Source organism: Monopterus albus, unplaced genomic scaffold, assembly GCF_001952655.1.
Source record: "Monopterus albus unplaced genomic scaffold, M_albus_1.0 scaffold82.1, whole genome shotgun sequence".
NCBI lineage: Eukaryota > Metazoa > Chordata > Actinopteri > Synbranchiformes > Synbranchidae > Monopterus > Monopterus albus.
In genome coordinates, this window is record NW_018127962.1 from 939,411 (window position 1) to 965,235 (window position 25,825).

The following is a 25,825-nucleotide window of genomic DNA, read 5'->3' on the forward strand; positions in this document are numbered from 1 at the left end:
TGCTAACATAGTTAAAGAGCTCAACGTAGCACATGGCCTGCACTTGCTAAACATTCTCTTTCACACCAAACTGGATTTTCTTTTTTTAGGATATGTGGGTGTCTTTACCTGCAGCCACCTGAAGAGAAGCCAGGTAATTATATTTATCACGATTTAGTACTTCCTTTTCCTGTCAGAGGGAAAGACATAAATCATTATTACAATGGTAATTTAAAGCCCTACCAATCATACATGCAAGCTGCTATTTTGCTTTTCTGATGACTCACCTGGGCCCGTGAAGGTCTAGCTTTCTCAACCTCAGCCCAGAAGGCCACCCTCTTGGCCAAACTGCTTTCTTTTTGAGTCCATTCAGGATCTTTCATTTTCTAATAAGAAAATTCCAAGCACACAGTTAATATTGATAATACTACCTTATCTTACATTCTTCGTACATTTTCTACAACAAGTCTTATAAAACACATACCATAAAGTTACGGCAGTGTTTAACGCTGCTCAAATGACTGGAACTTTCCATTCTGACTGAACACAGGTCACAGTAGGACTGTTGGCTTTTTCCACAGTGCAGAAGAATCACGTGGTCTCTGCCTATAAAGTAAACAAATATGCAGACTTCTGATTAAAATCAAAAGAAGTTCACTGGGATGGAATTAACAGACTTACTGAATAGTTCATCCTATACAACTAATCCTATTTACCAACTATAGCAAGGCCTTTGTTTGGCTCCATCTTAGTCATGGAAGTAGGCGAAGACTCTTTGGGTGAACTCTTTTGTTCAGACAGGACAGGTGTGGCTCTGGTCACGGGGGGAGCAGCAGGTGGCTTGCTCTTATGAACATGTGGTGCGACATCAGCATTTGCTTCCAGTGTGACTGTCTTGCCTGACATTTCAGAATTTTTAGAGTTGTTCTCAATTTTGGAGGAGGGTGCAGTTCTACGAGTGGCTTCACACACCGCCATGGATCCTGTTTGAGAGGTCAGTGCAGCTTTATGTGAAGTTGCAGTATATTTGGATGCGGCGCCAGTACTGCCTTCCTGTGGTTTCAACACAGATGCAGATGCAGATTTTGTGGCCGAGGCTGTATTTGAGATGGTCGTACTAGAGGTGGATCCTGTTGGTTTGGTAGAGGCTGCTTTATTTTTGGAAGCGGATGCAGCGTAGGTGGGGGCAGTTGCTGGCAATTTGGTATTTGTTATAGTACTGTTGAAGGTGGAAGGCGCATTTGTGGCAGTTGTACTGGAACTGGGATTGGCTGCAGGTAGTCTGTTGGTGGAAGAAGCTCCAGAGGTGGTTTCTATACTTTTGTAGGCATTTTCTCTCAGTTTGGTGGTGGCTAGAGTATAGCTGGATGCCACTGTAGTAAGGCTTGAGGTGGGGGATAAAAGTTCAGAGACAGCTGTTGATTTGGTGGTGTCTGGAGTACAATTAGAAGATCTGGCTGTATATTTGGAGATGGGGGTCATGGACTCAGTGGGTGTGGTTACAGGAGAATCTGAAGTTGCTGCAGTCTGAGACGGCCTCACCATTTCCATTTTTAATGGTTCCACCATTGTGGTTGGAGCTATTTTATCATTAAAATTACTTCTGGTGGAATCAGGCTGCAAGCTGGTTGTGTTTGCTCCACCTCTGAACACATGCAGATTTGATGCATCTTCACTACTTCTGAAAACAGGCAGATGGCTGTCCGCATTGCCACGTGATTCTGGCACTGTGATATGGGTCCTTTTGACATCTTCAGTTGATTCAGTTGTTTTGGATGTGGTTTCAGTAATTACTGACACAGCTGCAGTCACCGGGGATGGCTGTATCTTTGAGTCTTCTGAATCATTATCAATCACCATATCCACCACCTTTGGAATAAAACATATTTATTAGATAGCTTGTCTTTCAGCTGGTAAAGAGGTACATACCAGAATTATTATTGCATTGCTGAGACTTTTTCAGTACATTTTATGATGTACAAACCTATTTTCTTAGATGACTTAGTATCTCTGCTTCCAATTCCAGACTCTTTACAACAATACAATAAACAGTCTAATGTAAATTTGCACCCTGAGGATCAATGTAGTAAATTAGTCTGCAAAGATTTCAAAAACAATCCCAGCAATTCAAATTACTATCTGGCAAGACAGAAATTGTTTAAATAGACTGTAAATTATCAACAACCTTTAACCATGGGTGAAAACTACAAAATATTTTGTAGGGCTAAAATGAAATGTGCTACAGAATTTATCAAAGGAGCCCTGCAATGGATTGGCGACCTGTCCAGGGTGTACCCCGCCTTCGCCCGATTGCCGGCCGGGATTGGCTCCTCCTTGCTGGAATGTGATCTACACCAGGTGTCTGTGTGTGTGTGATGCTAATAAGTATGTTAAACTGGCCAGGTGGTCATCTCAGGTTGTGGGCCCCTGGTCTCTGCAGGACATCCCAAGATAAAGCAGAACTTGGACTATGCTAAGTGGGTCTAGGTGTGGGTGCAAAACAAGCCAACTTGTCTTTGTTAAAATGTGAATTGGCTGTCTGGTCACACAGAGATGCATACGTCCGGTCTCTACACAAAAGTTACAGCATTCAAAGTCAGCAGATTCTACTTCATTACAGCTGTAAGATATATAAGCAAGGGAAACAAATGCATTAAAATAACCGGGGCTCGGTGGTTCTGGACAATCATCAGTGCAGCTGTAGTGTGCATAGACAAGTGGGATAAAGTTGTGAAGGGTGGCTAAAAGGAACTACAGGTATGAGTAGTGGCTAAAGCTGACGAAGTGGCTAGAGTCTATGGGACTCAAATCTTACAACACAGAAACTGATGATTTCGTTTTTTAAAAGGACACAATGTGAAACTTGTAAATCCAATGGTCCGTGGACCTGTAGTCATTCTTGCACTGCTTATCAGTCAGCTTTAATACATTTTGAACAGCTTAAGTGTGCATAGTTTGAGTATTGCAAGCAAGATTTATGTCCAGCACCCATGAATGTGTATTGAGACAAGGGAGGGTGGAGATCTCACCAAGTGTCAAGGTCTCGCTGTGCTTTTGATGTTGCAAAGGCAGCTGGAGAAGGTATGCGAGTTGTTAGATGTGAGATAACGGTATGAGTTCTATAGATATGTTTTGTATCACTTTGGTATAAAGAACTCAGAGAACTCTGGGCAACTGCAAAGCTGTGTACGACTTCTCTCCATGCTGCATGAAATAAAGAATTCTTTGAAGCTACTCTCCGGTCTCCAGACATCTTTACTGGGTCCTGCCCCGTTCCCACTACCACAGTTTGAAAGAAAGCAGGAGGCAGCCAACCATGAAAACCATCCACAACATTTAAAAGACAGCAAATGCAGACTCATTCACTAAAGCAATAGAGTGAGTATGCTGCTTGCGCTAAGCCCTTCAGCCCTTTCTGAAGTGCTCCTTACAAATCTTGTCAGCTACGGTGATAAAAAGTTCCATTTTCTTCTTACTGGTTTCGTCAGCTCAGCATGCCTTTTGAATTCTGTATGACAAATGTAAGAAGAAAATAATTTCATTGACTGACCTGGATGTCATCCATCACAAAGCAGGCCTCAGTTTCAGTGTGAAGGGTGGCTGAGATGTCGACAGGTTGAACACCAGACAGAGATGAATTGAAAGTGAGTTCATATGCACTGTTCTGCTGAGCCTGAAGCATCTTCACAGTCTGTATGGCTGTGAAAAGGATGGAAAATACAAGTTCAGACTCACTCGATTAACTTTTTTTTTCCTGATTTTTAATATGCCCTGGTCAAAACTGAAGTCACATTTTCAAAACTCTTCATAAAATCAGCAAACCGGAGGTTTGTGTGGATCAAACGGTGAATTCTTTGTCATTAGTCCCACACAAAACATATTCAATCCATGAACTCTTTATTCATTTATACTCCAACATGTGCAAAACACTACATATTTGCAGCACATCTTTCAAATGCAGTTTTCAAAACTGTTTTTAAACAGAATAATAGCAAATAGTGTGCATTTAGGCAGTAACAGTATTGAAATATTTTGAAAATCTTAGCAAAATGTTCTCAATACAAAGAAATAATAAATCATTCCAAGAGCAGCTGAATGCCTACCCAGGTGCCCTGTGTTTAGTGGGATAACATGGCATCCCACCACTCTGCTGCAGAGATAGACTGGTCTGCTGCACATCCCAGGATCTCAGTACTATAACCACTTCCTAAACCCCATAGAGGAGTTCTGTTCTGTATGGATGTGGAAGATTTATGACCAGACATCTTTAGTAGATGTGCCATGAACACGGTATGTGGAGACATTTCTCCTGAAGACTACCAGGGTTGGACAATTCTGGTCCTCGATGGCCGCTGCCCTGCTTGTTTTCAAACTATCCCTGCCCTGCGTGCTGCTGATTACCTGATTCAGGTGTGTTCAGTCAGTAAGAAGCTGGAAGATACCGATTCACTTTGTCTTTCCTTACTCTACCTTCATCTAAGATTGTTATCTTCCAGCTTCTGATTGACAGAACACACCTGATCCATGTAATCAGCAGTGGGTAGGGCAGGAATAGCTGGAAAACAAGCAAGGCAGCGGACCCTGAGGACCAGAATTGCCCATTCCTGCATTAGACATTCCAGGAGATACATGACCAGATAAGATGTGATGTTGATGGGAAATTGTGACACCAGCTTCAACCAAAAAAATACATGCTCAAAGTTAAGAACGGCTGTACCCTTACCTGAATCAAAGTTTTGTTTTAAGATGATATTGTAATTCTCTTCATCCATATCAATAACCTGAAATTCAGCCAAAAACAACAGTTAGTAAAACATCTTGAAATCTGTTCAAATCTTTCAGCTATTTATCTCAGTTGTTTTGCCTACATCTTTTCACCAACACTGAACAGGACAGTGAAGTAACAACCATGTCAGCAAGTATAAGAATTTAGGCGAGGACCAAACCTGAGCTTCTCCATAGCCTTTATTTTTTTCAAACGAAGCAGCCAAACATTTGACTTCGTGACTCTTGTCCATCCAGGTTGGAAGTGGGAAATTCTGTAATACCTGATGTTAGACACATACACATGCATGAGTGCCTTTGTCACTTTAGTTGTGTGTTTGCTGCATGCAATTGCCAGGATGTCACTACTGGAGTTCAGTAAGGAAAATTTGGCTGACTTGGAATGCACTTATGGATTTTTTACAGTGTAATCACTCCAAAGAGATGGCTAGTATGAAGTACAGAAATAACTATACTGACCAATCAACCGTTCCAAGTGCATACAGCACATGATAATTTTACTAAGACAAACTTGATTAAATCAACACTTATCCTTAATATTTGCTCACCAGGTACATCTTCTGGTGGTGAAATCCAATGAGGTGTTCGATGATATTATTCTCTGGGATCATCAGATGGCAGCACTCACACAGGTAGATGGGGTCATGCTGGCCACAATGGCATTCAAAAAGGGAACTTAAGCCTAGAAAATATATTGTTCAATATTAATATTATGTGGCAAGAAATGGCTATTCACAGATTTCCTCTCTCACTTTTCATTCGTTCCATCATTTAAGTTCCAAAGACATTTTAACACCCCCCTTGTTTAAGAAAAACAAAAAATAAGAAATTGAGAGTGAGCTCAACTGATCATGTCACCTTGTATAAAACTACAGAGATCTGACCAATTAGATTAACAACATAAAAAAGGACTCCTTAGTGCAGCACTCTAATTATTACTTATTAGAAGTAAACTCTCAAACCCAAGTTAAAAAACAACACTGACCAACCACGGGATCTCGGTCGTCCTTCTTGATGTACTGCCACAAATCAGTTTCTTTTTGGTGGCTCACATGAAAAGGTGCTGTAAGAATCATAAATCACCACATTTTCACAGAAACATAGAGAAAAATCTTGCACAAACTTAAATATGGCATTTAAATACCTTCATTGTTTACAGTTTTGTGACTTGGTTTGCCACTCGTTTCCTTGGCAGTGGTGGTCACCTGCTTTAGTCCACCACTATGTGTGTCCTCTAGTGATTTTTCACACATGGTGTTTGGCCCCTTTGTTACATTGTCTTTGCTCATGTAATTCTTCACCTGTGTCAGGACATCCTTGCTACTTTTGCTCCTTTCTCTTCCAGTCCCATCTCTTTCTTTGTCTAATTTGTTTTCACTTGGTTTAGGAGCCTTCTTGTTGACATCTTTTTCTGCATTTTCTTCACTTTTTACACTGTGTTTATTGGCGATTTCAGCACCAACTACTGAAATCTTTTTCAGCAGAGTCTCACTGTTGTCTCTAGATATTTGACTGGTCTTGTTCTCACCACTCTCAGTTTTCCTGCTGTCATTCTGGCTGTTGTGTCCCACATTGCTTTTGACCACTTGTTCCAGAGTTTTCCTGGGGACTGTGAAACATACATAACACATAATGTGATGTAGTCACGAGGGTATACTGTATTTGGCTGCCATGTGAACCCAAGCCTTAAGTATTCCAAAATGAAATGTCTCACTAGCTCTATCACTTAAGCTCACACTGCACATAAAATTTTTACAAGTCATAGTATTTAGTTAATATTTTGGCTGGGCTTACACAATGCCATTTTAGGTTTTATGTTGGGTTCGAGTGGTCCTTGTCCACTTCTTCTCTTTGCAGCTGCCACAATCCTTTTTGCTGGAAAAAGTGGTGCAAGAATAATCAAGAAACCAATTCACAGTTACAGATGATAATGTGAGACATTCACTGTATTACATATACTCACCCTTGATGTAGCCGCATGGTTCCCAGATGTGCGTGGCCAACTCTACATGCTTTGAAAACAGAAATTTTAAACAAAAGGTACTGGCACATGGCTAGAGGAGATGCATAATGAGGATGGTGCAAAAATACAATTTCTGGCACAAAATACCTGTACATGTGATATGGAGTGAATATGTGCTGCCTGCTTTGCCAAGTCCAGTAAGGTTTCTGTATCAGTGCTTGAATCCAATGATCCTGGGTGGACACAGTTCTACATACACACAAAAAAGCTGTAGTCAAATGTTGCTGACTACATGTACACAATATCTAACGTACCACACATATTTATCCAATCATTTCTACCTATATTGTAGTTATGTGTGCTTTTTTGTTTTTCAAATATAAGACATCTATTCCAGATTTCTAAAAAGGTTTTGTTTAGCTTGCTTTTTAAAAAAATTAAAACCATACAGTATATGATTTTTTTTTGTAATACTATTTACTATGTTGCAGTTGTTTGCTAGGCCTTTGTGCAACACCGTTTGGGTATTCCAAATACTCTCATGTACTGAGCAAAGATGAGGACAAAACAGTCAACATTAATGGACAAAATAATGCAATAAAAAGTGTCAAGAGTAACGATTCTTACCAGAAATCTTTCAACATGTTCCCGACTGAATACATGAGCGTAGCTTTCACTGTTCATCAATCTCTTCCGGCAGAGCAAACACAGATATCCCACTTGTCTGGACTCAAGCTGACTATCGCATGCAGTGTGGGTGACCAGGAACTGATTTCCTACAATAAGGAAATGAGGAAAAGTCAAAAACATCCATAGTGCATTTATGATTCTGGCAAGACTTTTTTCTTCCAGTAGAACTCACCGAGCAAAGGGAATCTGTCAGTCTGTTCGAGTTTGCTGTACGGAACTACAACATGAACAAGTCAGATTAAAGTAATCAATGCAAATAATTTAATTTATATTACTTAAGACTAAGAAAACTTTTATCACTAACCTTCACTTTTTAAGAAAGTGTGGCATAGACTAAGCTGATCCATCACTGCAAACAAAAATCAACAATCAGACAACGTAATTAAACTGCTGGTCCCTTTTTTAGATTTTAATGTTGTTCATGCAGGCTAAAACACAAAATAGCTATGTGGGGAAACGTACAGATGCAAACAAACCTGAAAACCTTTGTGTGTGCATGAATTTGTTACCTCATAAAACAATCAACAACAAAGGGTTTAAATCATAGACTGTCTGAAAATGGATGATGCATCAACACTTCCTGCCACTGTGCAAAAGTGATGCCAAAATATCAGCAATATAGGGGATGGCCATCCTGCTTTGGTGATGCATTTTGCAACCAGATTCTGTGCAGTAGCAACCAGAGGTGGATCTATCAGCACTATGAAATTATCTGCAAATCAGCTGCATAAACATGAACAAATAACTTTAAAACAAGCTTACTAGAAAAATGAACATGTTTACACAAATCAGTGTGATAATATCTACGGTACCTAAAATGACAGAAAACCCATCTGGGAAAAGTTATTGATGATACATTAAATTTTTAGTTTGGCTCATGTCTCCACCCTCTAACATGGAGGGGCCGGGTTTATGAACATAGTGCACCCAGTTAGCAGGGAGCAATCAATCTGTGGTAGCTTCACTTCTGGAGCGGTCATGTCATCCATTTTTACATACAGTTTACCATTTCACTGAACAGAGCAAAGACACAGCAAGTTTCTCTTCTTAACTTTCACTGCATAATTTGAAAACCAATAAAAAAAAATAAAAATAAAAAATAATAATAATAATAATAATAATAATAATAATTACTACCTTTTTGGTAATTAAATGGGGGGCTCAAAAATATCCTCAATGGGATATCAAAAACCTGAGAAAGAAAAACAATTTTCAGTTAGTGTTGACTTGATTATTGCCTTTTAGACAGAATATTAGTTTGTATGCTATGAAAATGGTAAAAGTGTTTCTGAACATTTCTGCGCAAAAATGAATACCTTAGTAATACAGTATGTTTTCACAATACCCTGCTCCTCTCTCATCCGATCCCTTTTAAAAATCGTTTTTATTACGTTTAGAAAAAATACATTTTGAGGGCACTCTGGCTCCTTTTCAGGTATGGAGGCATCAAGTGAACCCAGGTGTGTGTCATTGTTTGAATAGTCAGGTCCTTTCAACCACAGAACCTGAAGTGTGACATGGGCTGGTAAGATATTAAAATCAGCCTCCTTGCCTACAGCTAGCTGTTCTGCTAATAAAAAGAGCTGCTTTTGGCTACATATAAATAAGGGCTCTGACTCCAAAATCCAGACTTCAGAGTCCGGAAAGAGCTGTTTTTGGCTACATATAAATAAGGGCTATGACTCCAAAATCCAGACTTCAGAGTCCTAGTGCAAGCTTGTGTCTAAGGTTGGGTATAGTGAGGGTTCAAAAAATAAGGCTAGTACAAACAAACAACAACTCCTTCTTCCTGAGCTTGGAGGTCAGGACCAGGTCTCTCTCTCTCTGCAAACCAAGTCAGTGCAGTCCTATACAGTATGTTGTGGTCAACAGATGAGGAAGCAGCTCAGACGATGCACTTGAGTTTGGTGTTCAGCAGATAGTTCCCCAAAAGGCAGCTTCCTTACAAACAGCCCAGTTCTTGTTTTGTCCAGTTGATATATGATGTCTTTAGTTTGTCCGAATTACATAACCAGCTGTTACTGCATTGGTTCTGTGGCTGAAGCTACACCCACATCATGGCTGTTTAACCAGTGACACACACCTAGATTAACCTGATTCCTCTGTCCCCGAAGAAGAGCCAGTTTGGGCTCCAAAAACTGTACTAATTGAAAATGTAATAAATATTGTTTTTAAAAGGGAGCAGTTGACAGAGTTGTGAGTCTTTGTGAATTAAAACTTTTTTTTTGGACTCAGCAAGATGTGTCCGTGTTCTGCAAACTGAATACCTCCGTGATTAAGAGTCTATTCCAGTGCACTCATTTGGAATGTTACCTTCAGTGAGGTCTGGTTTGGTTCTATTTTCTTCTCTTCTTCCAATGCCACTGACATCAAGCCTTCAACATCCAGATGGTTCTCCCAGCCAAAAGGGAGCCTCCAGGGATTCAGGTACAGCTAAAAAAATAAATAAATAAATAAAGGAAAATCTGATTCTGCAGTTGTGATGAACTACCATTGATTTTGCAACAGTGTAATAAGGGTTATTTGATTGTGACAAGCACAGATGACTCTTTAAGCCAATCTCAGTGTAATGACGATGCAACAATAACAAAACTGATTTCTACTCATTGTCATTGATTCCTTACACTAAGTGGTATGAGTAGATTATGTATCATACTACTTAAGAGCATATGCACATATACAGTACACATGGGGCGGCTTTGGCTCAGGAGGCCAACACAAAACATTCAAGAGAATAACTTCAATAAACTCACCAGTGTTTTTATGAGATGTTTGTGAGACTCAAAATGTAGTGCGAGACAGCTGTTGGGAAAACACTCTTCGCAGGCAAAGCAGATATAAATAGCTGCACGCTGGCTGCTGAGACACGTCACGACCAGGGGTGCACCTAAACAAGTGAACAATAAAAAAACTAAAATAAATGGCAAAATAAATATTTTACAGTTTAACACTTTACAACAATGAAACCACAAGGTCAGCTCACCGACAACCAGTTGATTTCGCTTTGCTCTATTCTTCACATACGCGTATAGGTACAGATAGGGTTTCCTTCCTAGTATTTAAAAGAAAGGGTTAAAAAAAGAGCTGAATAAATACTGTAATCAACTGTATTTTTTTTTATTACAGCAGGCATGAAGCAAATTTAACTTTGTACCAGAAATACAGAAAAACGTCATGATTTTCCAAGATGAAAACATAGTTTTTACTATAATTATAAAAAATATGAAAATTCTTCAACCATATTTTCAAATACGAAGCTCATTGTGTGAAGACTATATATTAATATGGTATATAATGTGTTTTGACAGATTTAGATTCATTTCATTTCCAGACCTTATGACCAAACTGTTTTCTCTACTGTTTTAACCTAATGACTCAAAGTATTGCAGCATGTTTCCCCAGGAGAGAAATGTACTGTACCTGTCCAGTTAGAATCATTGGCTCTGTTAGCTGTGATAAAAGAGGAATATAGTTACATCTTATTTAAATGAGCGTAACAACACACATAAATATGAGAAAACAGAGAAAGGTGAATGTGTACCTTTGTCAGCGTTAATGTTTTGACACTCGACTCTCTCCAACATCTGGGGAAAAACATTATGGACATGCCACATATAAGATAGGCTGTTGTGGCCTATCATGAATCATCAAAAGTACTTTTTCTGTAGGATGATAATGTTACCGTACCTGTTTGTGCTCATAATTTGACAAATGTATCAAATACTGACTCAGAGTCTTAAAGATTACACTGCAGTTCTGTTACAGAGGAAAGACAAGAAAGAAACAAAAGAAAAATGGAGTTCAGGCCATTAAACAAACTCCGTGTTCTTCACAAGTACTGGGTACAATCATAACATCCAGGCATTTGTAGTGAAATTATAATTCGTCACCTGACAGCGTAGTTTGTACAATGATGCAACATCCTCTGTGGTATGTTCTACAAAGAAAAGACAAAAGAAAAGTATTTAGTTTTTAATACCATATGCTGTTAAATGTAAAATGCGTTCAATAGTATTTTATTTTAAACAAAGGAAATTGAATACATTGTGTTTCTTCTGGAGTTTATCAAATATCCAACAGCTTTTAACTCAAAAGGTCTGAAAGGGATCTTGCACCTTTTGGGAATTCTGAGAACATGTGAGATCCGCTGTCCCTCGTTGCCTCCTAAGCAATAGCATCGTGATACAGTTTTCCTGTTTTGTGTCACCCTGGGACCCGGGGCCATAAAACCTGACTGACAATGCTAATAAACAAATGCTGCTTACTGCTAGGTACATGTTAAAGTTTCTGATGTGACAACCAGATGGTGGCAATGTGGTGTTGCGGAAAAATTATCTATTAAAGCTTAGTGAGTGTAAAATAAATACTTAACATCACTTCTGAGAGTTATTCCATATTTATTCCAGCAGGAAGGAGCGACCTCTAAACAGAGTGTCTAAACCAGTCTGTTGCAAAGAAGCTCAATAAACAGAATGTGACTGCCCTTCTTATACTCAGCATACAATAACAGAAAACAGATGCTCAAACAGATAAAGGAAACAGAATACATGTTATCTAGTTCAGCATTCACACAAAGGCATGCTTATCACTACAAACATGCTGACACATGCTGATACAGTCAACTGTCTAGTGTCACAAGTACACAAATAACTGCATACCATGACTCGAAAGCATCAGCTAATAAACCTAAAGGGTGCTATCATAAAAATTCCACTACAGTGGTAATGCTGTTCAGAGGTGAAAGCTTGCGACAAGGCTGCAGTCAAGGAGAAGTCACAGGAAGGGACAACAGTTGACTTAGACAGTCAGAAGTTGCACCATTAGTGGTCATTGTTTATTAGGAAGAACACACAGTGCTGACCATGGTGCAAGTTTCCACCTAATGTGAAGATCTTCCTTTCCATCTGACCAACACCCACGTCCAGTCTGTGTCTGACTGGCGAGAGTTAAACTTCTCACTTCCCCTCTTTAAAAAAAATACAGGCAGCAGATACAGCACTGTGCACATTAAAGCAACAAGCCACTATTCTCTCCTGAAACGACCACAGCAACCAAAATAAACCTTCACTCTCCAGACCATGGCAACTTGAAAAAACACAAAAACACCAGACTATAAACTACAAAACACTACACTACCTACCTTCAAAGACTAGAAACTTCATAAACCTCAGGTTTTAACAACTATAGCACCTATAAAACATCTCATCATCATCATTATCATTATTATTATCCTAATATTAATATTATTCTTTATTACTAATTATATGATATGACTTTGCCTCCAACATCACACAGAGGACACACACACACACACACACACACACACACACACACACGCGCCTCTACAGATGCAGTTAAAATACTCGCACTCACGCACACACACACACACAACAGCGGACCGCACCCAAAAGAAAAAAACAAACTGCGCAGTAACAGATTCAGTATATCTACAATATATCTACAGCCTGTACAAACCATTAATATAACCCAATATATATTTTCTTAAACAAACGTTTGTCACATTTCATAAAACAGGAAGTAATTTACAATGCATATACTCAACCTATAGTCAAACACACATATTTAAGTCCGGACTTTTATTTAAAATTCTACAAGCGCTTGTAAGTGGATAAAATCAAGTTATTTGGTTCCCTTCACACAAATTCTTTGAGGACAGTCAAGATGGGACTCCTACCTGCATAGACAACACCAAGGTTTGTCGTGGCTAGAGTGGTGATGCCTACTAAATTAATTCAGACAAACCATCCCAATTTAAAGGATCATTTAATATTACAATTATTCTGAATAGAGTAGTATTTAAACACATAATCTTGTAGTTAGGGAGCAGAGAACAGAGACTCTCCTCCTCAATGTGATAGATAAAGCATTAGAAGATTGTCAGGGCGCCAGTCAGTCATTCAGTCAAGTCATTTGATGTCAGTCCCGAGTCGGTCAGCGTCTCCCCCCAGCCGGCTGGGTCCCCAAATGTACGTGGTTTACTGTTCACGTTAGCATGGTCATCCTCTCTCTCTTCTTCTGCTCCAACCCAGCTTTTTATCTGCTCATACTCACACAGCTCTGCACGGCCGGAGCCATGAAGACGCGGTCCCATGCCAGCTACCCACACACACCTTCTTCCAAGCATTGTCTAAACTGTCCAGTACATGACCTTCTGGGTCACATTGACCAAGCGTACATTTCCTTTTTCTAAACCTGAACAGAGCACACGAACAGTTCACATAAGGCTACAGCTACAATATATCCATCATTCCCTCTCTGAGGAGGAAGTCACTCAGGATGTTGACCCCTAGGCTAAACAAGGGACACAGCCCAAGATATTCTTGCCTGCGCCAGAGACAGATCAAGCTTCCGTACACACTTAGCTCAGCCTTACATCCTTACACAACTAACACAAATAATATCTAAATCTGGTTTATTGCTAACCACTACACACTCACTGACTCTTTGCACTGAGTGTGTGACCTCTTGATCAAGACACTGGTACCGTCTTATGCTATTGTCTGATTTGGTTAATAAATTACAGAAAGACTACCTGAGAGCCTCCTTATTGATTTCCACATCTGAAACCAAATTTATATCAGCATCTTTATTAGCATATTGGCTGTTGCTATGCAGTTATTTGTGTACTTGTGAAAATAGTCTACTGTGTTAGAGTGTCTACAGTGAAAAACATGTCCTTGTATGGATGTCGAACCAGACAGCCTCCTTGCCGTTTGACACCTGTTTGACCTCACCTCGCATATGCACCCAACTGATTGAAACCACACAACACGAGACAAGAGACAGAGGACCATTTCAGGCTGTACACCTGCTCTGACATAGTTTCAGATTGTATTAGTTTGGTTCATATTACTCTTGTATCTCAGAAAATCAATTTTGTAAACTTAAAAACTTGTAAAATTTTTTATTCAACTTTTTAAACTTAGTCGGATTCTTCTGCTGCCTTCTTCAAACACCTCACCAGACCCAGGTCTCCCCCAGGGAGAAAGACAAGAGACCCCTCCCGCTATATGATGATCAGGTGTCCGGTGCTGCAGTATTTGTCTCTACTTGGCAGGGAGGTATTGCAAATACACACACCCAAAAAGATAGAGTGGTTACCATACTGCATGGAACTGGCTTATAGGTGCTATACACTGAGAGCGGTCTGTTAGCAGCTGCTTGACCGTGGCACGGTGATCCTGGCCCAATCCTGACAGGTCAGCTCGATAAGGGAACAAGATAGAGACCCCACGGTCGAGTCGGCAGTCGCTTCCAGGACTATTAAGGGATCATCGCATGATTCTCTGGGTATACTATGGTCAGCGAGTTCCCAGCGTGGGTAAAGTTGCACTCTGGGGGTCTTAAAGAGTCTCACATAAAGTATATATGATATATTCATATGCCATCAGCCACCCCTCTGTGTGTGACTGAGCTTGTGTTTACACGACACTCCACTAAAACATACACTGGTTAAATTTCATATATAAGGCTGAGGGAAATGTCTTGCATTAGAAACAGGATTATAACAATGGTGCTAAAAGGGCAAGCATACATGTTCCACATTACCACAACAACCTGAAACAGGTTAGCTGGTCGACTGGTCAACTGGACAGTGTCCAACTAAAATTCTACGTACCTGGTGTGATCACTGGTGTTGCGTTTTTCATCAAGCTGCTCTCCTTGTTTTCCTCTTTGATGGAATCCGGTTTCTTCGTAACTAAAAGCCACCATAGACCCAGTTAGAAAATCATTATCTTGTGTTCAATATAAGGAAACAGGTGGGTCATGACTGATACAAAACAAAACGGCCTCAAACAGGTTAGTTGGTCCAACTAAAGTTCTACGTACCTGGTGTGATCACTGGTGTTGTGTTTTTCATCAAGCTGCTCTCCTTGTTTTCCTCTTTGATGGAATCCGGTTTCTTCGTAACTAAAAGCCACCATAGACCCAGTTAGAAAATCATTATCTTCTGTTCCATGTAAGGAAACATGTGAGTCATAACTGATACAAAACAAACGGTCTCAAACAGGTTAGCTGATCAAGTGGACAGTGTCCAACTAAAATTCTACGTACCTGGTGTGATCACTGGTATTGTGTTTTTCATCAAGCTGCTCTCCTTGTTCTCCTCTTTGATGGAATCCGGTTTCTTCGTAACTAAAAGCCACCATAGACCCAGTTAGAAAATCATTATCTTGTGTTCAATATAAGGAAACAGGTGGGTCATGACTGATACAAAACAAACGGTCTCAAACAGGTTAGTTGGTCCAACTAAAGTTCTACGTACCTGGTGTGATCACTGGTATTGTGTTTGTCATCAAGCTGCTCTCCTTGTTCTCCTCTTTGATGGAATCCGGTTTCTTCGTAACTAAAAGCCACCATAGACCCAGTTAGAAAATCATTATCTTGTGTTCAATATAAGGAAACAGGTGGGTCATGACTGATACAAAACAAACGGTCTCAAACAGGTTAGTTGGTCCAACTAAAGTTCTGTGTACCTGGTGTGATCACTGGTGCTGCGTTTGTCATCAAGCTGCTCTCCTTGTTTTCCTCTTTGATGGAATTTGGTTTCTTTAAAACTAAAAGCCACCATAGACCCAATTAGAGAATCAGTATTGTGACTTCCATGTAAGGACCAGGTCAGTCATAAGTGGTGTAAGACACAGCCTGAAACTGGTTAGCTGGTCCTCGAGACAATATACATACCCAGCTGGATCCCTGGTACGATGTTTGGAATCAAGTGCTCCTTGTCTTCCTTTGTTATGGATTTTAGTTTCTCAAAAGCTAAAAGCCACCATAGGTTCAGTTAGAAAATCATTATCCTGGGTTCCATGTAATGTCTGGTACACTGAAAGAAATACTATATAGTAGAAACGAAAAAGTACCTACCTTCTGCATAACTACTGATATTCACTGATGTGAATTCAGCAGGCTTCAGGATCACTTGCTGCAACAGAATTCCATACAGGTTAGCTTTAAATCAAGCAAAAACCTCAATTTGGGAAAGGGGAAACAAGTGTACTCATTGCACATGCACTACAGGACTTTGTAAACAATATTACCTTCATATCAGTGTTGACAGTTCCATGAATTTCCTCTGACTGCTTTGCTAAATTCTGTATCTTGTAGACAAAGTTGTTGGTGTAGTCCCTGTAGGATTCCCTTGACACCAAAGTAGAGGGGTGCCACACTTTCTGTAAATTACAAACACAGAAAACAATACTGACTGCAGCTTAATTACCTAAACATACCAGCAACTGACCCGACATCAGAATAAAAACAACTATATCTAAGGTAGATAGTGGCAAGTGCAGCCAGCAGCATTACAGTACAATCAGAGCAATCAAAGAATCACATGACTTTAATAAGCTGTTTACTTAGTATTAAACAAATCTTAGCAAGGGTTGATGCCTCGGTGTAGCTGTTCGAGTTAAATGTAGGTCCTGTTAACCTGGGGCATCATGTATTGCTGAACGGGACCATCTTGCATACTGTATGTATATGTCAAAGTATTCCAAATGAATCAACTCTGTGATGACAGTGATGACATAAGACACCTCATACATTCACATTCTCAGGATAGAGCATAGCTATCTGAAGACTGTTTTAACAAGTAGGAATAGTGCGAGCTTTCATAGAAAGGAAAGCCAGAGCCATATGAAAGTAACAAGTGTCTGAGAAGCAGGAATAGAGAGGAGGAGACTTTCTCTGTATTATTATTATATCTGTGTCCCAGTAAGTCATGACAGTGTGACACACAGCCAACACAAGGACCCTGAAACTAAAACAGATAAATGACCATTTGGCCATTATTGTTATTATTGACACCTGTGCTACACATCAAAATGTCTGCAGTGAAAAAAGGCCTGTTATCAGCTCCCGCAGCAGCTGAATCAACAACACATGGGTTATTTTGGTGCCACTGTGCCAGACAGGCATCCTCAGATGACATACTGAAGTCACCAGACAGACTAATGACCTCTGTACTGTCAGTTGTTAGACAAATAAGCAAAACTGATGATTCTCCACATAACATCAAAAAAGGCTCTCACTCTTATCAGCCTTGTAAAACATTAAAATAAAGCAAATAAAAGCAAAATAAAGGACTTAGAGCAAATGAGAACAAATAAAGCAAACTAATTTTCAACACTACTTACAAAGTAACAGTGGATGTGGTCAAAGCTCAGGACATGTTTGATGATCATGCACCAGGCAAAAGTTAGGTTGCAGAGTGTGCAGAGGTAATGCCTCTTCTCAGGTGATCCAGTACAAATGCATTCAACAATATGCTGCATGCCTACAAGACCATAACCAGAAAAGGTATTTTTAGTTCAAAAACAACTAAAATTCTCAGCAGTGGAGTCTCCAGCAAGAGTACAGTATGTCTGTTCATGAATGAATTTCATCTGATGGACTGGTAAAAATCCCTTCTTGGATCAATTCACTTGAATTTGGTATTATGATATGGTATTATCATTTTTCCCATTATGTCTTCTTGTCTTTCATGCGTCTCTTTTGCATGGTTTGGGAAACATTTTCTATTCAGAAAAATGTCATTACCAGTATAATTCTGAATCCAAAAAACAACGCTGCGTTAATTCAGAAAATAAGAATGGCATTTTGTTAGGTGTCATCAGGTGTTATGTTAGGTATATTTACTGACCAACAAGTGGATGTTTCCTGTTGCTGTCTCTTTGGTATGTTTGGATCATTGTCATCTTTGGCTTGCCAGCTAGAGAGAAAAAAGTGACAGTGACAGTAAAAAAGAGTAGATGTAACATATGAATGCAGATATACAGTATATCTGTTTCACAAGGTCCCTCAGTAGCTATTCTAATGCTTTGGATCGGTTTTTCCTTTTTCCATTTATATTATTTCTAAGCACTTTCAAACTTAATGGACTATGGTGTGCAGTGTCATGGCAAACGAGTGTCCAGCAGAAGATCCTCTGTTAACGAACTTCTGTTAACAGGATCAAAAGCCAAGATGCTCTGCAGAGTAATTGACTTACACAAATAAATCCAACAGCATATATGATGTCTTAGTGAGGGACAACACCCACCTCTCCCAATTCTCCACTATTATTTCTCAGTCTGTTACTCAAATCAGGTTCCTCCTATAGGATGTCTCCACTACATATCAGTCAAACCATATGGGTAGCATTATACTCCTTCAACATGTGTATGTGTGAGTGTATGCTAGTGTGACTAAGGCCGCTCAACTGACAGTTCAGATGAATCTCAATGCACTGTAATGTAATCTCAATGAGAGTAAAACTAAATGTGTGGTCTTCAGAGAAGTGGACTCGGTGGGGGCCCTTTTGATTTTGCCTTCTGGCCCAAAACATTAAATCACAGGTTAAAAAAAACTTGGTGCGTTTTATGATTATACCCTCAAATTTGATACACAAAGGAGCTCTGTGGTTAAAGGTGGCTTCTTTGAATTTAAGACTACTATCAAAAGTCAAACCTTTTCTTTCGTGATTGTTTGTTGTGTCTTGTTGCTTTTTGTCTTTTGTCTCTCCTCTATTCACTCACCCCAACCGGTCGAGGCAGAAGGCCGCCCACCAAGAGCCGGGGTCTGTCGGAGGTTTCTTCCGTTAAAGGGAGTTTTTCCTCCCCACTGTCACCAAGTGCTTGCTCAAGGAGGATTTAATGGTTTTATCTCTATTATAATAATAATAAAAGTAGTAAGGTCTAGACCTTACTTTGTGAAGTGTCCTGAAGCAACTTTTGTAGTGATTTGGCGCTATACAAATAAAAATGTAATTGAACTGAAGTACAGTTTTGAGGTATCTGTACTTTGAGTATTTACATTCCCTGATACTTCATACTTTGACTTCACTACATTTTAGAAGCAAATATTGTACTTTTCACTCCACTGAATTTATTTTTTAACTTTAGTTACTGGTTACTTTTCATAATGAGATTAATACAAATAACACGTTATAATTATAAACCTCATTGTTCTATGGTGGAAAATTCACAAGCTACCCTGCAGTAATTCAAATTAAATGCATATGAGCTGGTTAAAACTAGCTTCCTTTTTACCAGCTGCAACATTAAATGTGACGTACTCAATAATGCATCAGTAATTATAGTACAATAATATGATATACAGGAATGTGAAATGTGCCATTCTGTATAATAAGCACTTTTATTACTTTAAGTATGTTTTGATGCTAATACTTTTGTACCTTTACTTAAGTAACATTTTGAATGCAGGACTTTTACTTGATAAAACTTGACTATTTTTACACTGTTGTTCTGCTACTTTCACTTAAGATTCTTAACAGAACACAAGGGTTAAGTAAAGGATCTGAGCTGAACTCTATTGAACTCCAAACTTCCTAAATATTGATTAGATAAGAGTGCTGGGAAAAATGTTCACATACCTTCAAGATACTTGAGAAGCTTGTCATTTTCACTGAGAGTATTCATAACTGGGGAGAGACATCAGATCATTTACAATACCATACAATTTAATAAAATTCTCCAACAAATATTCAATAGAAAAAATCCTAAAATCATGTACCTTGAGCATAGGTACTTCGTTCGAGCTTTAGCAACAGATTTTCAGGTAAATGCAAAATCTGCAATGAGAAAATGTAGTGAAAATGCACATAATTACCGGTATTTAACACCATCCCAACATCTCCCCTGCACAAATACTACAGTAAGTCTCTTTACCTCTTAGCAGAGGTATGTAAACATGAAACAGTGGTTAGCAGCGGTGAACTACTACAGCTGAAAGTGTTTCCTTGACAAAAAAAATAGGAATGTAATGGGTTTCGGTCAGTTACAGGTTTGCCTCCCACAGTCCAAAGACATGCAGCTTAGGTTGACTGGTGACTCTAAATTCCCTGTAGGAGTGAGTGCGAGTGTGTGTAGTTGTCCGTCTCTACGTGTCAGCCCTGTGATAGACGGGCGACGTCAGCTGGGATTGGCTCCAGCCCCCCCGAACCCCTCTTCAGGAATAAGCGGTATAGATAGTGAATGGATGGATGAAGTGCACATGTATCTGTTGAACTAAATAGATCTGGTCTTAATGTACATCCTTGTATTAGACAGTGTCAATGCTTAAGTGGGTTTGACAGGTTTCTCTATTAATGACAACTAGTTGACTGTTAGGGGGCTGCCCTACATATCTGGATGAAGAGAGATCTCAGTTTTTCTTCTTAACTGCTGATTGACTGTCCACGACAACTGTAAAATAAAAACATTAAATATTTTTAGCATACATGATTCCAGACCTCCAGGTACAAACCTGTAGGGACCCAGATCCTCTTTCTTCAAGTTCTTTGTTTATCTGAGACCTCAGAATGGCTCTGAACTTCATGCCAGGCATCCATGAAAAACTCATTTCATTAGGGTTTGTGTAGCTCTAAAACACAAAGTACAATAAAATTATGGTTCCAAATATTAAACACTGTCTAATTTTTGTTGTGCTCGGCACTTACAAAGTAGTTGCTGTAATGGTCACCAGAAGAAAGGTGCCATACAATCTTGTTTGATGGACACATTTCCTCACAGACATGGCACAGGTAAACCTGGGTTGATGTGCCTGGACTGAAACACAAAGTCAGCAGAGACAGACCTGGAAGAAAGTATATAGAATAAATACTTTAGCACTTTTCATAAGTCACATATTTAGAAGCAATGAAAATTATCAGAGAATAAAATGTTTCTTCATTTTTCTCAAGCAATGATAATACAATCTTGTGTCAGTACACATTTATTGCTTAAGTTACAGTGGGTACAATATCATTGTGCTGTTGATTTAACGGTTTCATTTATTCCAATATTTCTCCCAAGTAAAGGGCAACTAACAAGCATTTTATACAGCAGTAAATCTGTATCCCAGGTCATCTTTACTTATAGAAATGTTACTAACCTAACATGGGTTGTTTGGTTTTACCAGTGCCTTCAATAATAACAATGCTGGGAATGAAACCTGCAGAGCAAATGTAAAAGGGACAGAAATTATGATTACACTTGAGCTACTCAGGACAGTTCACATCAATCTTAAATTTCAAATAAACAGGCAGAGTGAAACTAGAAACACTAGAAACTTCTGGCACAACTTCACCCACTGTCAAGGTGCACAAACAAAGTAAAAACAAATGGGAAAACAAATTGTCCAGCAACACTTGCACTTTTTAAAGCAACTTGAATGTAAAGACCAATGTCAAAAAGAGTTCAGAGTACCCGAAAAGCACTGGTCTTTACATTCAAGTTGCTCCATACAGTGCAAGTCCAGACTACTGTACATTGGCAGTATGACAATGATGTTCAGATGTGTTAATAACCCTGCTGTGATCCATTTGAACCATCTCAGTTCACATGGTACACAAAAGGTGTCACTATGCTTCTGACATACTAAGCTATGCATTCCATCCACCTATTTTTCAGTTTGTGCACAAAATACAAAAGTTCAACCAAAGAAAAAAAAAATCCAAACACTACAAAAAGTTATGCTTGTATAAGGTGGCAAAGTTGGCCTACACTTACTTACAAAACACAGTGTGCAATAAGAACATTACTTATACCAGAGATTACACAAGGCTTGTGTGACTAGAAGACGCTATTCATTGCGCCATATGTGAATGCAAAGGAAGGAAGCCTCTCGCCTTCATACATCCTGTTTACATTTCTCTACGACACAAAGTCAAATCAGGAAGTCACATCTAGAACAGCTATGGGCTCCTCATCTAGTGAGCCTCTAGCTTCACATTTCTCCATACATGGTTCACATCAACCAGCATGCACATGTATACATTCTGAACATAAAACCTAAAAAGCAAACATATTAAAACCACCTACTGTATCACTCTAAGCTTTAATATGTTTCAAATATGCCACCTTAGTGTAAGAGGTTAAGCTATAGTATGTTCCTATGTCCAGGGGTTAGCATATCGTGGCCTTCAGATACAGTACACTAGCAAAGGCAGGGAAGAAGACTTGGTAACAAAAACATGAACATAAACAATGCAGATTGCAACATAAAAAAACATCAGCTGTGCAAAATGATGCATTCACATTGTCTGTTAGGCTTCAAGGATACATGCTATGCATTTTGGTAACACTAAATGTAAAGGGGGAAAAAGTCTTACCATAAGGCTTGAATGTATCTAAACAGAGGTAAAGAAAAAAAAAAAAAAAAACAAGATTAATTAACTAGACATAGAGTCCAAGTTACATATTCCATTGTTGATGAAATACAAAAAATTAAATGTATACAAAAGTAGGGCAATAAAAATGAAGCATTACCATTTTGGAAGATTTCTTTCATTTTCTGTGGGTAAAGAACAGAGGAAACACACAGAGGAGGTTTATTAGTATAAAATGCAATTAATAATAATCAATTTCATGCATATTATCAGTTGTAGAGTTTGCAGTTTTTTTGTTGGGGTTTCTGTGTCAACACAAATAAAGTTTAATTCCTACCAGTCTGTGCATCCCCGACCACACATGTTTCTTCAAAAGGGATACCGCAGTAAATGTGGAGCAGCATACCTAAAGCAACAAATAATAAAAGCTGCATCAGCAACACAAAATAGGATAAGATAGAGGACATTTGTTTACTTGATTTGTAAGGGCTAAACTAACTGAATTCTGTTCTTAAAATGTTCTGAGAAGGACACAGGGAAACAGGAATGCAATGAAGGGAATTAGGATTTACTCAACTCAATTTACCCTGCATGTCCCTCATTTATCCCACTGTGAAAAAGTATTTCTTCCTCAAGAATGAGGGTATCGAAACTAACTGTATTGGAAAATTTTAAATATTAGAAAAAAATCATTTGGAATATTATAACTATGTATAAAATATGTAAAGGGAACATTCATTCATCCATCTTCATTCGCTTTATCCGAGACCAGGTCGCGGGGGCAGTAGCCCAAGCAGAGCCTCCCAGACTTCCCTCTCCCCACACACCTCCTCTAGCTCCTCAGGAGGACCCCAAGGCGTTCCCAGGCCAGCCGGAAGACATAGTCTCTCCAACGTGTCCTGGGTCTGCCCTGAGGCCTTCTCCTGGAGGGACATGTCCGGAAAACCTCCCCAGGGAGGCGTCCAGGGGGCATCCTAAACAGGCGCCCGAGCCACCTCAACTGGTTCTGCTCAACGCGGAGGACCAGCAGCTCTACTCTGAGCTCCTCACTGGTGACTGAGCTCCGCACCCTATCCCTATGGTGTGCCCAGCCACTCTCCGGTGGAAACTCATTTCTGCCGCTTGTATCCACGATTTCATTCTTTCGGTCATGATCCAAAGTTCATCGCCATAGGTGAGAGTGGGAACGTAGATCGACCGGCAAATTCAGAGCTTCACCTTATGACTCAGGTCCTTCTTCACCACAACGGACCGGTACAGAGACCACATTACTGTGGACACCACACCGATCCGTCTGTCAACCTGCCGCTCCATTTTTCCCTCACTCATGAACAAGACCCTGAGATACTTAAACTCCTCCACTTGAGGGAGCAACTCGCCCCCAACCCGGAGAGAGCAATCCACCTTTTTCCAATTGAGAACCATGGCCTCGGATTTAGAGGTGCTAATTCTCATCCATACATGTAGACTGGTTGGGCAAACCCCCATGAACCCTCCAACACCCTAGTGAGGGTATAGAGCTGGTCCAGTGTTCCACGGCCGGGGCGAAAATCGCACTGCTCCTCCTGAATCTGAGGTTCGACTGTCGGCCAGATTCCCCTCTCCAGTACACTGGAATACACTTTCCCGGGGAGGCTAAGAAGTGTGATCCCCCTATAGTTGGAACACACTCTCCAGTCCCCCTTCTTAAAAAGGGGGGCGGCCCCCCGGTCTGCCAGTCCAGAGGCACCACCCCCAACCCCCACGCAATGCTGCAGAGGCATGTCAGCCAAGACAGCCCCACAACATCCATAGACTTGAGAAACTCGGAGTGGACCTCATCCACCCCCGGAGCCTTGCCACGGAGGAGTTCCTTAACTACCTCAGCAACTTCATCCAAGATAATGGACAAGTCCCCTCCCTAATCCTGTAAGATTTGAGTCTTATAGACTCTAGTTACTTTATCAGCTTTAGTTACTTCTCATACCTGTAGTTCCCTTTAGTTACTTGTCATAACTTTATTGTCCTTGTCTATACATATTACAGCTGTATTGATGATGGTCCAGAACTACTGAGCTTTGGTTATTTTAATGCATTTATTTCCCTTGCTTATATATCTTACAACTGTAATGAAGTAGAATCTGCTGACTTTGAATGCTGTAACTTCTGTGTAGAGACAGGATGTCTGCATCTCTTTGTGACCAGACTATTTACATTTTAACAGAGGCCTGTTTTACACTCACACCTTGACCCACTTAGCATATCCCAAGCTTTGCTTTGTCTTGGGATGTCTTGCAGAGGCCGGGGGCTACAACCTGAGATGATCACCTGGCCAATTTAACATACTTATTAGCATCACACACACAGGGTGCCTACAACTCAGGCCCACCCATTATTCGGGGGTCCATTGATCAAGACCAAGCCGCCACCTGAGACACACACATACCTAGATTTATCATATTTCAACATGGAAGTGTGTGCTCCAGCTCACACCAAATGACCAATAGGATCACGAACTATTGAAGGTTGCAGCCCTGTCCAGGGCGGAGCAGTCCAAGAAGATAAAATGTATTGTAAGACCTTAATTCGGGGTCAGTGGATGGAATTCCTGCGGGGGCGTTATCTCTCTGATCCCAGCGCTGTAAAGATTTTAATGTGATCAGACTTTCGGTAAGCTTTCTGTTGATTTTAAACAGCCCTTTCCTGTCCTCACTTCTCGTGCTTCCAACTAAAGAATTGGGTTAATTTCTAACACTCTCAGGATGCAGTTCTCTCTTTGCAGCTAAGTAACAAAAGATGAAAAGTTTCAGTACGAATGACCAAATATTGAACTGTGGATTTGTTTGTCTCTGCTTGATGCAACATACAACTTAATGTGTAAAACACTTATCCAGCAGCTGTACCTTTCTGAAGTTGTGTGATTTTAACCACCAGACCAGTGGTGGCCATCATGAAGACGACAGTCAGACCACCCAGGATCACAGTCGTCAGGCTTGTCATTCCATCAGATTCCTCTTTAAGAGAAATGATAGTGTTACACTGTGTTTTAATCTGGTGGCTTTAGACATGGTTAAAAATGCATGTGAAATTGCACACAGGATTTCCCACGGCTTGACTAAAATCCTGTTGTCAGGTTTGCCCGGCTGCACCTTCCTCTCTTCTCTCTTTCTCGCTCTAGTCTGCTCCTTCTCACTGACTCTCTTGATTAACACACCTGTCCTGATTTTCTGACACTCTTCAGCTGCGCCTCCTTTGTCACTCCCTATTTATACCCAGCCTTACCTTCACTCCCCTGCTGGTTCTTTCTAGTTGTTAGCCTT

The 25,825-nt window shown here is 40.0% G+C and overlaps 1 protein-coding gene across 10 annotated transcripts in view; it reads right to left on the reverse strand.

Annotated features, from left to right (window-relative positions):
* LOC109963902 (uncharacterized) overlaps nt 1-25,825 on the reverse strand; it is a 39,576-nt gene that overhangs the window by 4,670 nt on the left and 9,081 nt on the right. For 6 of the 10 annotated variants that reach the window (XM_020606828.1, XM_020606833.1, XM_020606825.1 and 3 more), the window contains 42 exons: nt 22,864-22,932; nt 22,687-22,711; nt 22,530-22,547; nt 21,311-21,370; nt 20,877-21,013; nt 20,684-20,800; nt 19,952-20,009; nt 19,812-19,859; nt 18,081-18,149; nt 17,575-17,714; nt 16,480-16,611; nt 16,307-16,364; nt 16,124-16,201; nt 15,916-15,996; nt 15,705-15,785; nt 15,494-15,574; nt 15,269-15,349; nt 15,057-15,137; nt 11,308-11,354; nt 11,105-11,173; nt 10,959-11,001; nt 10,838-10,867; nt 10,401-10,469; nt 10,171-10,304; nt 9,731-9,850; nt 8,555-8,609; nt 7,722-7,766; nt 7,590-7,634; nt 7,355-7,503; nt 6,875-6,976; nt 6,728-6,776; nt 6,559-6,639; nt 5,909-6,373; nt 5,750-5,827; nt 5,313-5,446; nt 4,926-5,027; nt 4,703-4,760; nt 3,530-3,678; nt 696-1,848; nt 464-585; nt 267-365; nt 109-169 (listed from right to left, as the gene is read on the reverse strand). In XM_020606828.1, coding sequence (XP_020462484.1) covers nt 109-169; nt 267-365; nt 464-585; nt 696-1,848; nt 3,530-3,678; nt 4,703-4,760; nt 4,926-5,027; nt 5,313-5,446; nt 5,750-5,827; nt 5,909-6,373; nt 6,559-6,639; nt 6,728-6,776; nt 6,875-6,976; nt 7,355-7,503; nt 7,590-7,634; nt 7,722-7,766; nt 8,555-8,609; nt 9,731-9,850; nt 10,171-10,304; nt 10,401-10,469; nt 10,838-10,867; nt 10,959-11,001; nt 11,105-11,173; nt 11,308-11,354; nt 15,057-15,137; nt 15,269-15,349; nt 15,494-15,574; nt 15,705-15,785; nt 15,916-15,996; nt 16,124-16,201; nt 16,307-16,364; nt 16,480-16,611; nt 17,575-17,714; nt 18,081-18,149; nt 19,812-19,859; nt 19,952-20,009; nt 20,684-20,800; nt 20,877-21,013; nt 21,311-21,370; nt 22,530-22,547; nt 22,687-22,711; nt 22,864-22,932 — 4,873 coding nt within the window. The remainder of the gene's footprint in view (nt 1-108; nt 170-266; nt 366-463; nt 586-695; nt 1,849-3,529; nt 3,679-4,702; nt 4,761-4,925; nt 5,028-5,312; nt 5,447-5,749; nt 5,828-5,908; nt 6,374-6,558; nt 6,640-6,727; nt 6,777-6,874; nt 6,977-7,354; nt 7,504-7,589; nt 7,635-7,721; nt 7,767-8,554; nt 8,610-9,730; nt 9,851-10,170; nt 10,305-10,400; nt 10,470-10,837; nt 10,868-10,958; nt 11,002-11,104; nt 11,174-11,307; nt 11,355-15,056; nt 15,138-15,268; nt 15,350-15,493; nt 15,575-15,704; nt 15,786-15,915; nt 15,997-16,123; nt 16,202-16,306; nt 16,365-16,479; nt 16,612-17,574; nt 17,715-18,080; nt 18,150-19,811; nt 19,860-19,951; nt 20,010-20,683; nt 20,801-20,876; nt 21,014-21,310; nt 21,371-22,529; nt 22,548-22,686; nt 22,712-22,863; nt 22,933-25,825) is intronic. The other 4 variants (XM_020606832.1, XM_020606827.1, XM_020606830.1 and 1 more) reach the window with 4 other exon arrangements.